At 37.8% G+C, this 12,865-nt stretch overlaps 1 protein-coding gene across 3 annotated transcripts in view; it reads left to right on the top strand.

The window, feature by feature from the left end:
* The window catches only part of KALRN (kalirin RhoGEF kinase), a 719,845-nt gene that overhangs the window by 330,302 nt on the left and 376,678 nt on the right, over nt 1-12,865 (top strand). For all 3 annotated transcript variants that reach the window (XM_089520231.1, XM_089520232.1, XM_089520233.1), the window contains one exon: nt 10,977-11,169. In XM_089520231.1, the coding sequence (XP_089376357.1) occupies nt 10,977-11,169 (193 nt within the window). The remainder of the gene's footprint in view (nt 1-10,976; nt 11,170-12,865) is intronic.

The following is a 12,865-nucleotide window of genomic DNA, read 5'->3' as shown; positions in this document are numbered from 1 at the left end:
AGGGAATGTTCAGTAAGTTGTTTAACATTAAGCTAGTTCTTTTCAATAAAATTAGATGTGTGCTAGCAATACCATCCAGTTAGCTTTAGATATATGAAAATATATACTGTAAAAGTATAACTTTACAAAAGTGATTCTGAGATTACATTTGTTCCAGGTGTGAGTTTGCTCAGTTGAGTTAAAATTAAAAGACTTCCCCCCTCCTCTCCTCACCCCCCTGGTTTCTGTACTTTTTAAAAAATATGGGAATTAGTATAAGCACTGATTTAAAAGGAAAGATGTCCCTGTTAAATATAGAGGTGGGAGAGAAAAGAGGGATTGCTCAGTTTGCATGTTAATGTTAATGTCAGCTTTGCTAATTCACACTTCTGAATGAGACTGAAATGCTGCTATTCTTTAGTATTCACACTTCACAAAATTTTGCAATGCAGTTTTTCAATTTTAAATAATATATCAAAATATGTATAGTTTCCTGTGTAGACTTTTAAGAAATTGCAGATTGATGTAGAAACAAGATGAAACAAACTTAAAAATTAGAAATATGGAAAACAGAGAAAGACCAAAATAAGATTCAACCACCCCTACCTAAAGGTTGACAAGATGGAACTATTTCTGGAGATGAGTAATCCTACATTTGGCTGTGAAGGTTTTGGATGTTGTCCCAAAAGCTTTTGATTTGTTGTCATTCTTGATTTTCTTTGTCCATCCACTTGCCAGAAAAAGAAATCAGATTATCTTCTGCTATTTTATTAAAAAATATTTATATTGAATAAAAACTACTTGAAATAAAAATTGAATAACATAGTTAGCAACAGTAGACTATACAGAACAAACTACAGACAACTTGTCTTACAGCAGTCTCTCAGTGGATGCACCATCGGCGTTTGAAGCTCAACATGTCCAAGACAGAGCTTCTTGCCTCTCCACCTAAGCCCTCCCTTGAATACGCCTTTTCTGTTTTTGTCGATGACATCTCTATTAGACCTATCCAGGAAGCCCACAGTCTTGGTTTCATTTTTTATTCTTCTCTGTGGTGTAACCCCCAGATCCAGGTCACAGCCAAGGCCTGTAGATTCTTTCTCTACAATATTGCTAAAATCCGTTTATTTAGAATCATAGAATCACAGAGTTGGAAGAGACCGCAAGGGCCATCCTGTCCAACCCCCTGCCATGCAGGAAATCTAAATGAAAGCATCCCCAACAGATGGCCATTCAGTCTCCTCTCCAAGGAAGGAGATTCCATTACACTCCGAGGGAGTGTGTTCCACTGTTGGGCAGCCCTTACTGTCAGGAAGTTCCTCCTAATATTCAGGTGGAATCTCTTTTCCTAGAGCTTTCATCCATTGCTCCGGGTCCTGTTCTCTGGAGCAGCAGAAAACAAGCTTGCTCCCTCCTCAATATGACATCCCTTCAAGTATTTAAATAGGGATATCATATCACCTCTTAACCTTCTCTTCTCCAGGCTATACTTTCCCAGCTCCCAAAGTCATTCATGGTTTCCAGACCCTTCACCATTTTGGTTGCCCTCCTTTGGACACGCTCCAGTTTCTCAACATCCTTTTTGAATTGTGGTGCCCAGAACTGGACACAATATTCCAGGTGGGGCCTGACCAGAGCAGAATATAGTGGGACTATTACTTCCCTTGATCTAGACACTATACTTTTATTGATGCAGCCTAAAATCGCATTGGCCTTGTTAGCTGCCGCATCGCACTGTTCACTCATGTTCAATTTGTGGTCTACTTGCACTCCCAGATCCCTTTCACATATAGTTTCATTCATCCAGGTGTCACCCATCCTATATCTCTGTATTTCATTTTTCTGCCCTAAGTACTTTACATTTCTCCATGTTGAATTTCATTTTGTTAGCTTTGGCTCAGCTTTCTAATCTATTATGGTCATTCTGAAGTTTGATCCTCTCATGACTAGACTATTGTAACCTCCTTTTGGCTGGGCTTCCTCTCTCTCACCTCCATCCTTTAATTTCTGTCCAGCATTCAGCTGCATGCATTATTACATCCGCCCGCCACTCTGACCATATCTGTCCTTTATTATCATCCCTTTACTGGCTCCCCTTCCCCTTCCGTATTTGGTATAAGCTTCTGCTGTTGACTTTTAAAGCTGTGCATGGGCTGGCCCCTCCTTATTTATGTAACCTTCTTTCTCCTCACCTTCTAACTCATGCCCTCCATTCTAGTAGTCAAGGTCTGTTGTCCCAGCCTAAGATCTCCACTGCCCCATCCTGGATTCGTCCCTTTTCACTCACTTCCCCTCACTCCTGGAACCTTCTTCCCCCACAAACATGGGTCATCACTTCTTTAATCAGTTTCAAAACTGAGTTGAAGACCATCCTATTCAGAGAAGTGTTCCCAGGCATTGCGTGACTATTATTTATTATTTGACGTTTTTAATTTGTTGCCTGCTTTACTTTATTGTACCCTTTCCTGTATTGTTATGTATTATTTATATGTATTATGCTATTATTTCTTAGATTGTATGCCATGGGCAGGTTTACTTTATCTATTTTATTGTTTGTATGTACAGCGCTGTGTAAATCTACAGCACTATATAAATAAAACATAATAATAATAATAATAATAATAATAATAATAATAATAATAATAATACAAAAACTATAACCAACAAAGCAGAAGGGGAAAAAGCCATGATTTTTAACTATTTTTTCCACAGGCACATTTCATTTTTAGATTGCACCTTACTCCATTTTAGCTATTAGTTACACTTCTTCTATATATTTAACTCACATTAGTTAATAGAATAAACAATAATTAAGGCTGCATCCATATTGCATAAATACAACTGTCTCTTGAGGGGGGGATTTGTTCTGGACCCTTCCTGCCCCCCCGATAGGAAAAAAGGCAGGGCCTCAAATCCTGTTCTTTTCAATGGACATGTGTGCTTGCTGAACACCTTCTCCATCTGTCTCCATTTCTTCCCCAGTTTCATTACTGATATAGTATCATTGATCTCCTGTCTTAGACATTCTCATTTCCATAGAAATCTTCTGCCAAGTTACACTGATGGCTTGGTTTTCTTCCTCCTCCACTTCTTTGAGTGAAACAGCTTGTATATTTTCTTTCAGTTCTTCATTTAACATTTAATCTCATTAATCTCTTCTTTAAACAGAAGTCTTAAGAAACTCATTTTTAAAGGTGTTAAAGTACAGTTTTTTAAAATGAAGTGTTTTGACTTTTTCTCATTTTAAATGTGCCACATCCCCCCCACTCCAATGTACTCAGATTTGTTCACTCATGGGAACTTAACCGGGCTGCTTTTCACCCCTGCAGAAAGATAGTTACTTTAGTTAATCCAAGCTTCCATAAAATAAAACTTTTAAGAGATGGAGTTGTCTTTGAGGCTAGTGAGGAATTTGCCTGACCTTGAGGTTTTGGCTGAGTTTGACTTCCAGCAAATATCAGGATAGTTGAAGTCATCCATCATTACTACATCTCTCCTTTCTGAATGTGTGGTCATCTGTTCTAGAAAGACATCATCCAATTCCTCAGTTTGACTTGGTGGTCTGTAGTAGACTCCCACAATAACAGCCCTGTTGTTCCCCTCTCCTTTCATTTTTATCCAGATGCTCTCCACCTGGCTTCCAGGTTATAGGTCCTGGATCTCTTCACAGATGTAAACATACCTGACATATAATGCTATTCCTCCTCCTTTCCTGTTTGGCCTGTTTCTTTTAAATAGGTTATACCGCTCTATTACTACGTTCCAGTCATGAGACTGGATTGTTTGCTTCCCACTTTTGGGTCTTTGACATTTGCCTTGTTCCTTTATAACAGTTTGATTATTATCTCCACCTCTTGATGAACTCCTGTCTTCCAAAATACAGTCTCCTTCCCCCACATAACTGAGTTTGATGCCCTCCTGATCATTTTTTTGAGACTCTGGCAAAAATGTGAGGTGCACACTATCCCTTGCCAGATGTCCCCCTCCCCGTGGAACTGCTGCCCATGATCCAAGAATCCAAATCATTCTTTACAGCACCATCTGTGGAGCCAGTTGTTTACATCCGCTATTTTCCTCTCCTTTCCTGGACCATGCCCTTTGACTGCTTTTTCAACTTCCTACCCAAAGCTTCATAATCCCTTCTGATATTCTGAAGGCTGTACCTTGCAGTATCATTGGTTCCCACATGAAGCAAAAGTTCAGTAGGCCTGACACGTCTTGCCAGCCTCACTGTCACATCATGGATCTTTGCTCCAGGAAAACAACACACTTCCCAAAGCATCTTGTCAGGCCCACAAACCACTGCTTCTGTATCCTCTACAACCACTACCTGCCTCCTCTTGTTAGTATTTGTGTGCGTGTACACACCTAGGTAAAGTCAGCACATTAGTAATACCAACTTTGTGAGTTTATGAGTTTATTCTCACTGTGTAATTATAATACTTACCAACACACTCAAGTGGTGTGAGCCTTAATGCTATTTTAGGGATATACCAGAGAACAACATAATGCTCAACTGGGTCTATATTTTTAACATTAATAGTGAGACTATTTACTGCACTGAGCAAGAAATTGAATTATGAAACAAAAACAAAGAATATGTACATGAAAAACTAGAAAGAGTGAGGCAGAAATGTTGGTGGTCCTAGAGCTAAGCATTTATTTGCACTGAGTAATAGTAATCATGACAATGTAGTATGAACAGATAAATAGTGACAACAGGAATCTTTGATTATTACTCAAGTGTGATCTATTACCTTCCAACAAGTACAAGTTGAATTAAGCCCTCCCAGAAGTACAAGTTAAATTAATGCTTTGGATCATGAGGGGAGTATATAGTGCTAAATATATACTTTGACCCATAGTCTGTAATTAATTTCTGGGGGAATTTATTCTCTTTAACCTCCCTGATTTTGAGTGTATTTGTTGAAAAACAATACTGACACTCATAGGCTTTCTATGGTTTCTCAAACATTAATCGCATTTGTTAGTATCTCTGCTAGTTAGTATACTATGTTAACCATGCACTGCCATTAATACCATTTAAAACATCTAAGAGGTGGAAAGATACTTGAAACTTTCAGATCCCTTCCAAAAGAAAACCAAAGCCAACAATTAAAGTAAATTATAGAAAATATTCTCCTCCTCCTCCTCCTCCTCCTCCTTGACCCCTTTTGTTCTCTGCCAGTTTTCAAGGCTTCCTAATTCCCAAGTATAAATCTTAAATTTTACAGATGTGGATCCGGCATGTTTGTCACTTTTTGCATCATTTTGATGAGCGGTGTAGCATCTGTTCCTAAAGAACTGCTTCTGAAAGTATACATTTCTCTAAATAACTCTATCTTCTTCTTAATCATGTTTGCCTCTCCAGAGGCAGGCATACTCAACAAGTGAGGTAGACTCTCTTAAAGTAACAGCAGTCAAGAGAAAATGAACCAAAAAAAAAAAAAAAAAAAAAACCAGAAGAAAGAGAAGCCAGGCTGGAACAGAAGACATTTATTCCAGTATGTTACTGTCATGAGGGATATAGAGGTTTCTCTGCAAAACCTGAAGAATTGAAGTGTATTCTGAAAGCCAAACTTATGCTTTGGACACTCTGTGCCTTAATTTCATGCATGTGGAAGTTTGTAGGCTGGTGTTTTGATAGTAAATGACAATAACCTGTGCATGCTAGAAGGTATTTTATTTCTTAGTTACATGTTAGCAGAATTGTAGATAAATTAATAGCCCCTAAGAAGTTATTAACTTCTTTTAGGTCATATCTTTAATTTTTTTCTACTAGAGTTAAAAAGTAAGTGGTTTCCCATGATACTTCATTATCTCATCTGAAACTTCCAATGCATGACAGTTGTCAGGCTGTAGTTATTATGTAATGTGCTAGGTGACTTGTTTGTTAATAAGATAAAGAATTAACAAAAGTAAGCAAGTTATTATACTTTGAGGAAAATTTAACACTTTCAGGGAGTTAATTAATCCTCTACAGTTTTTATTGACAAAAAAGGCCATGTACATATAACATTTTTAATGTACATCCATCTAAAGCTTTGATATTATATCACCAATGCCTGTTGTATTTATCCACCCCGGAACAGGGGGAGCTCAGAGAAGGTTTGCGTCTCCTTAAGTTTAGGCTTTGGGAACTGAGCCTCCCACTCCCAAGGTTAATATGTAGTTGAGCCCCTTGAGGAATCAATCAGAAGTGCCATCCATGATCAAGCACACATACAGGCACCACAAAAATACATCTATTGTAATTGTATACTGTACCAAAGGCAACCAACTTTATGCACACTTACTTGGAAACACCTGGAAAGGACTTCTAGGTAGACATGGTGTTTGCATGAGTCTTCATAGTCAGGACTGATTGAATGATAATGGGTGGAAGAGGTAATTTCCCTTCTTCTCACTGTGTCTCAAGGCATGTGATAGTAGACCTCCCTGCCTTCAGTAGCCTTAGGAAATACCTGTGCTCTTTAGTTATTTCATTGAGCCAAGTGTAGGATTACTTATTGGAGTAAGACACTAGGACTGGTGAGCTTCCAGCAGCCATTATTCTAAGACTGTTGGAGAAAAATCTGAAGAGGAAAGATCTGCTACAGTTGTCTTTGAGTGAATATCATTGACAAAATGCAGTATGTTATTTTTTTCTGTCTATTTTTAAAATTCTAAATATGTTCTTTAGTTACTTTCCCTTAGTACCTCATTGCTTTCTGACATCAACAGCTTCTGTTTGAATCCTAGAATCATAGAGTTGGAAAGTACCATTTAATCCAAACCTCTGCCAGTGCAGCAGTCCACAGCTAAAGCATTGCTGGGTGATGGCCATCCAATCTCATCTTTAAAACCTCCAAAAATGAAAGTCCATCCCACTCCAAGATCGTCCTCTGCTCTTGGTGATCTTAGTGTTGTGCATGATACAGGAAGAAGAATATTGTATTGTACATTCATGGGATAAATTTCCAGATAAACTGCCCAGTTAAGGGTAATATGATATTGGCAGTTTTATTTCTGATTCCTTTCCTAAGTATGCCCAGCATGGAAGTTGCCCTTTCTTGCACAGTTGCACAGTTGAGTTGATGCCTGATTTAAGCTATACACTGTGACCTCTAGATCAGTTGCTACCAACTCAGATCCCATCAATATATATGGAAACTTGGGATTGGGGTTGCCCCAGTATGTATTGCTTTATATTTGATGAAACTGAATTTTCATTTGCTAGGTTAATCCTTATTCTCTCAGTTTGGACATACCATTTTGGATCTCTTCACAATCTATTTTTGTTCTACACTTCCTAAATAATAAAGTATCATCAGCAAATATGGCCACTTTATGTCTCAGACTAAACTCAAAATCTTGCACCAGGAGATTCTTTACATCTGAAACTTGGTAGATATACATGATTTACGTTTTCTTTTGAGAATTTTCTCTTCAGTCATAAGCCTAACATATCTCCAAAGGTCTTGCTCTTATAATAGCACACTGAAGGTGAAAGTAGGAGAAGTTATAGCCATCTTTTCATTCACTTAATAGATTCTTGTGTATTTTCCTTTTCCTTTGTATATTAATTTTTCTTTAATTTTTAAAATAATATTTGTAATTATAATGCTAACCTAGACATTCTTTCAGAATCAAGGCTGACTCTCTCCCTCTCTCTCTTTCCTCTCCCATCCCATTTCAGAAATTCACTTTTCTCTCCTGCTAATTCTTTAATTAGGCTAATGGCATTCACCTAGAAGAGCCTCCAGGTCCTGTATTCCATCCACTGAATGTGAACTATCTGGCATCATGATAATTGCATGCTGCTTTTGTACAAATTTTAGCATCCAACATCTGAAGCTACTTGTCAGATGCTATTAGTTAATTCTGAGTAATCTGCCACCAGCCAAATAGCCTCCCGCTAATTACCACTTATTTAGAAGACTGAATATATTGTTTAGAGGGGTACATGTGCTGGGATAAACTGTCTTGAGAAGATGGCTGAGCATCAAATGAGGTCATGGTGCTTCCATGCTTAAAGATATATATTATAAAATTACATATAGTTAAGGTCTCATTACACTTTCTCAAAGGCTTCAGCATCATTAACGGATGCAGAATCTCAATAGCAACTACTGTACCATTCTAAAGTGACAGGGTAGGACTGCATATTTGATGCAATGTTTATATGTAAATAGTCTTCCTGAGATAGTTCACTCCCAGCACTTTTGATTAGTATATTTCCACTGTTCCGCAGGCTATTCGGTTAAATCAAGGCTGTTCTGTTTTGATCCTAAGCACTGCAAGGCATAGCTTCCCCTCATATCTACAACTGCAGCTGGATCACTGTAGAGAAAATGCAGTTTCAAAAAACTCCACAATTTCACAAACTATGAATTTAAATGTAAATGTGAATTAACAGAGCACTTGAAAACTTCAAATACAACATGCACAATAGGGATTTCAAGCTTTTCTTGTTGCTCATTTGTGCTTTTGCATATTCATAGGATGTGACTTGGCAACTCACTGTTTTGATATGTAAGTAAGCAAAATTTTCAGCTGTAGTGAAGCTGCTATAATGTTAGTTACTTCAGAAAAAAATACATTGCTAACAGCAGAGTAACATATTGCAAAGTCAGGGCAAACTTTATAGCCTTATTCAACATGTTAGTACATGCAAATATCAAGGTGCTAAATTAGCAGAGCGAATGGGAGCTCTTCGGCCAGATTTTTGAAAAACTTTTTAAAAGATTAACTGTAAAAATAAGATTCCAAATCAAAACTGAGAGATGACTTCCAAATATTAGAAACAGTATAAAATAGAAACAAATTCATAATTCACTGAAGATACTAAAGAAAAAAACTAGCATTAAAAATACAAACATTAAGAAGGGGGGCATTTATAATTTTTAATCATAGTTCTTTACTTTGTGATATTTATAGCATTCTGGAATTTAAAGGTATCAAATAAAGTTATTACATCAACTTTTATATACTTGTTGTGAATAAGGTTTGAAACTGAACTAATCCTTTTGCTTTTAGTTCAGGAATTTAATTAAGAAATCATATTGTTTGCATTTGGCTTTGTTTTGTTTCTTAGTAGAAATGCATAACAGTCAGTGAGCACTGGTATGCTCAGCACTGTCTCAAGAGTTCTAATAACAGAGGAATGTCTCAGATTGTGCGCATGTACCTTCAAGTTGCCTGCTGACTTGAGCCAACTCCATTAATTTCACAAGAAATTCTTAGGCAAAGAATACTCAGAGGTGGTTTTGTGAGTTCTTTCCTCTGAAATATACCCTAAAGCACCTAGTATTTGTTCATGGGCTCCCATCCAAACACTAACCAGGGCTGATTCTGCTTAGCTTCTAAGATCAGACAGGATCGGGTGCCTTTAGGATATTTAGATTATATCAGACTAATACCTGTAAACGTTCATTGCACTAATATTTCTGTAGACGTATAGTGTCCAGAAGGCTGATAAGGTGTTTTAGACTGTGCTACAACTCATAGGAGAGCTGGCTTGATGTAGTAGTTTGAGTGTTGGACAATGGCTCTGAAGACCAGGGTTCAAATCCCCTCTCAACTATGGAAACCCACTGGATAACCATGGGCAATTTGCAGCCTCCCAGGAAGGCAAAGCCAAACTCCTTATGAACAAATCTTGCCAAGAAATCGTTTTTGTGGTTTTTTCAGGCTATGTGGCCATGTTCTGGAAGACCCACAAAAAACTATGGATGCCGGCCATGAAAGCCTTCGACTTGTCAAGAAAACCCCATGATAGGGTCAATGTTGTTTGAGCTCTGAGGTCTAGGAGTGGGTTACTATGCACAAACACCAGGTCTGGTGTTCTGTGTAGAATTAGCCATGCTGATGCTTTTCCTGCTAAGCCGTACAGAATCTTTTTGTATTATACAGAATATGAATCACATATTATACAATCTTGTGTACAGTAGACTTTGCCCAAGTAGTGCTTATAGGGGTGGTAAAAGGTTATGTTATCTTTTATTATAAAATCTGTAGGCTGTTCTATAAGTTTACTGGACAGTTTATAGGGATTAAAGCAAACAAAATCATAACAAAATACAACTATCGCAATGCTACTCTTGTAGTATCACAGATCAGTTTCACTTCTGTTGAATGGTATCCTTAGCAGAATCATTGGTGTATCAAAATTTCCCCCTCCTTCCTCCACCATCCTCTTCAGCCCCTGCACATACTTCCTTTGCGAAACTGGAATTCTGATACTATAACACTGGATTTAGCCCTTTAAAACAGCAATTAAGACTTCTACTTGCTATTCCTCAGTAAGTACAGTTTGCTTCCCACTAGTGTTTTGTTTGACTCTGCTGCATGGATTGAGGTTGCATAATGATGTGTAGTTCCCACGATATTGATAATTAACAAATTTCTAGCTTCATTTTGAAGCTTTGAAAAATTGTTCTTTGTAGTTCCTTTGTCTGCAACAGCAAGGCTGTCAACATTCCCTTTACAATACAGTATTTCACTCTACAAACATTTACCATTTTCTCAGACACATGCATCTTAGGGACCTTGGAAATTGCAATTGATAGCTACATGTTATAAATGATCTTTTATTGTTATTTTTAGGTCTATAACATATTTGTGGGTTTCCTTTCAGGAAGATATTTAAGATAAAATCCATACTCAGTCAGAGGTTCATTGCATGACCTTCAGCAAACTTGGTTTTAATCTTCATTTCGTATTGTAAATCATAATGAGCTATGCCAGAGGGTTAGTTTGAAGGTGAATGGCTGCATGCTTACGATTTTACTGGCAACAGTTGAGGAACAAATTGCATAGGAAAATAACACAGTTCAGTTAAATGGAGACATTTAGAAACAGGGCAGCTACCATAATCTAAACAGACATTGTACTGAATCAGAAAAGAAGCAGGTCAAGAAGGATAACACTTCCATTTAATTGTAGCTTCACATTTCTATGAGTACTGCCATGTGTATCTGAAGGCATCTTATTTATCCTTTGTTTTATCCCTATAGTGAAGATGTCTGCAAACGAGGGTTCACTGTCATCATTGATATGAGGGGGTCTAAATGGGACCTGATCAAGCCTCTCTTGAAGACTCTCCAGGAGGCCTTTCCTGCAGAAATCCATGTTGCCCTGATAATCAAGCCTGATAACTTCTGGCAGAAGCAGAAGACAAATTTTGGAAGTTCAAAATTTATCTTTGAGGTAAGATGGGGAACCTTATGTAATCTATGAAGAGATATAAAATTTGGAAAGATCACATGAATTCCACAAACATCTTGCACAGCTGACTGTATTGAACTGAAAATTAAATCTAGTAAATATATCTCTGGCAGAGATAGGAGACGTTAATTTATTCTTTGTTTATGCTGATGCACATCAGTGGCAAAAATGCTACATAATCTTAGCAAAATGAGTGGGGAAAGATTATTAGCTACAGGTAAATTACACTGGTGAATACTAGTATAATTCAGCTTGCATGGCCACACACTGAGGACTGTCCATGTTGGCTCAAAAGCAAGATACTTTTCATAGGTGATGAAGAAGGGATATCCATGGAAACTGTGCTGCTGTAGTTGTCGCTCCTGCAGAAAAATCTGCAGGATTCATTCTTTTGACACTTCAGCAGCCCTAGCAGTAGTCAGGTTCACATTTATATTTTCCCTAGAGGACACAGTCAGTCACAAGTTGTTGGTAAGCAAAAAAAGAGCAAGGCTGACACTTGACTGACTAATGCAGATTCCAGGAGCTTGCTGTCAACAAGAGCGATGACCCAACAAGCTGTCTTGTCATTAATTCAGAAATGCTTTTGCAAATTATTTTTTTTCTCCTGAAAAGACTGAATGAGAAAGCTATGGTTTTGATTGGTTGCATTAGAAATAAAAGAAATATGACAGCTGATAGGCTCTTGCTTGCCTTTGCACATTCCTTCTCCCTTCCTGATGAAGTCTGATAATGTATTCCTATTCATCTTCCATTCTCCAGGGAGAATCCCATCTGAATAATAAATGTATCTGTAGAATATTTTAAACAAAAAGGCCTCCTGTCATATCTTTGTGTCGAAAAAGCCAATTGTGACAGGGAGATAATATTTGCGTAGGTTTAAAAACCAGGTGGGGACTCTTCGGCCTGTGTTGGCATACTTGGTGCCAAATTTAACGATGGCCCTAGGAGCTTCAGGTGATTTTTTAAAAAAGGTTTATTGTATATAATTAATCCCCTCAACAATGAAAAGACAGTACAGTGAAACATTATCTTATGTTCATTATAAAGTTCCTTCCCACCTCCTACCTCAGTAATCTCAAGATTTTTTCAGCAAAGTGTGATCATGGTCATTTGGAGATTTGTGTGCTTTTGTTTATATGTTTGAAAAGAAATATCAAATCTGAAGCCAACTGTAGACTGTAGCCTCCAAAAATTGTGCTCAAGTGTCTTTTCCCCCTTCAGCTGCTACTTAGCAAAACTCACCTTGTGAGATAACATCATTATGCTGTGATGGGCTCCAAGTGGAACCCAATTAACTCCCTCCATCAGAAGATCTGGAAATATTGTTTTTCTTCCTCCAGCCCTCTGTGCTCTAGAGGATATCCAGGAGAGCAGGGTGCTGCAATGAGAGAGGAGACCATTCCATTTAGGGAGGAGCCTTCCAGACACATAATGTTGAATTCCTTCCTCTGTCCCCATTTAATTTCATTGGCTGGTACTGGTGGTGTTGGGGAACCTAAAGTGAATTTCACTAGATGTTAAATGGGTAAACAGGTGCAGACTAGACAGGAACACATTTGTTTTAATGATGGATCCAAGGCTGTCATGATGTTAAGTTCTACATAAGAAACAGTGGCATAGTATATTTTGCTGTATCTTTTTTAAACATAGAAACAAAACCAGTTTTCCCCTCATT

Source organism: Sceloporus occidentalis, unplaced genomic scaffold, assembly GCF_023333645.1.
Source record: "Sceloporus occidentalis isolate IW3139 unplaced genomic scaffold, rSceOcc1.0.p SCAF_4, whole genome shotgun sequence".
Lineage (NCBI taxonomy): Eukaryota > Metazoa > Chordata > Lepidosauria > Squamata > Phrynosomatidae > Sceloporus > Sceloporus occidentalis.
The sequence above is the reverse complement of the archived record's forward strand: the minus strand, read 5'-3'. Positions and strand labels throughout refer to the sequence as shown.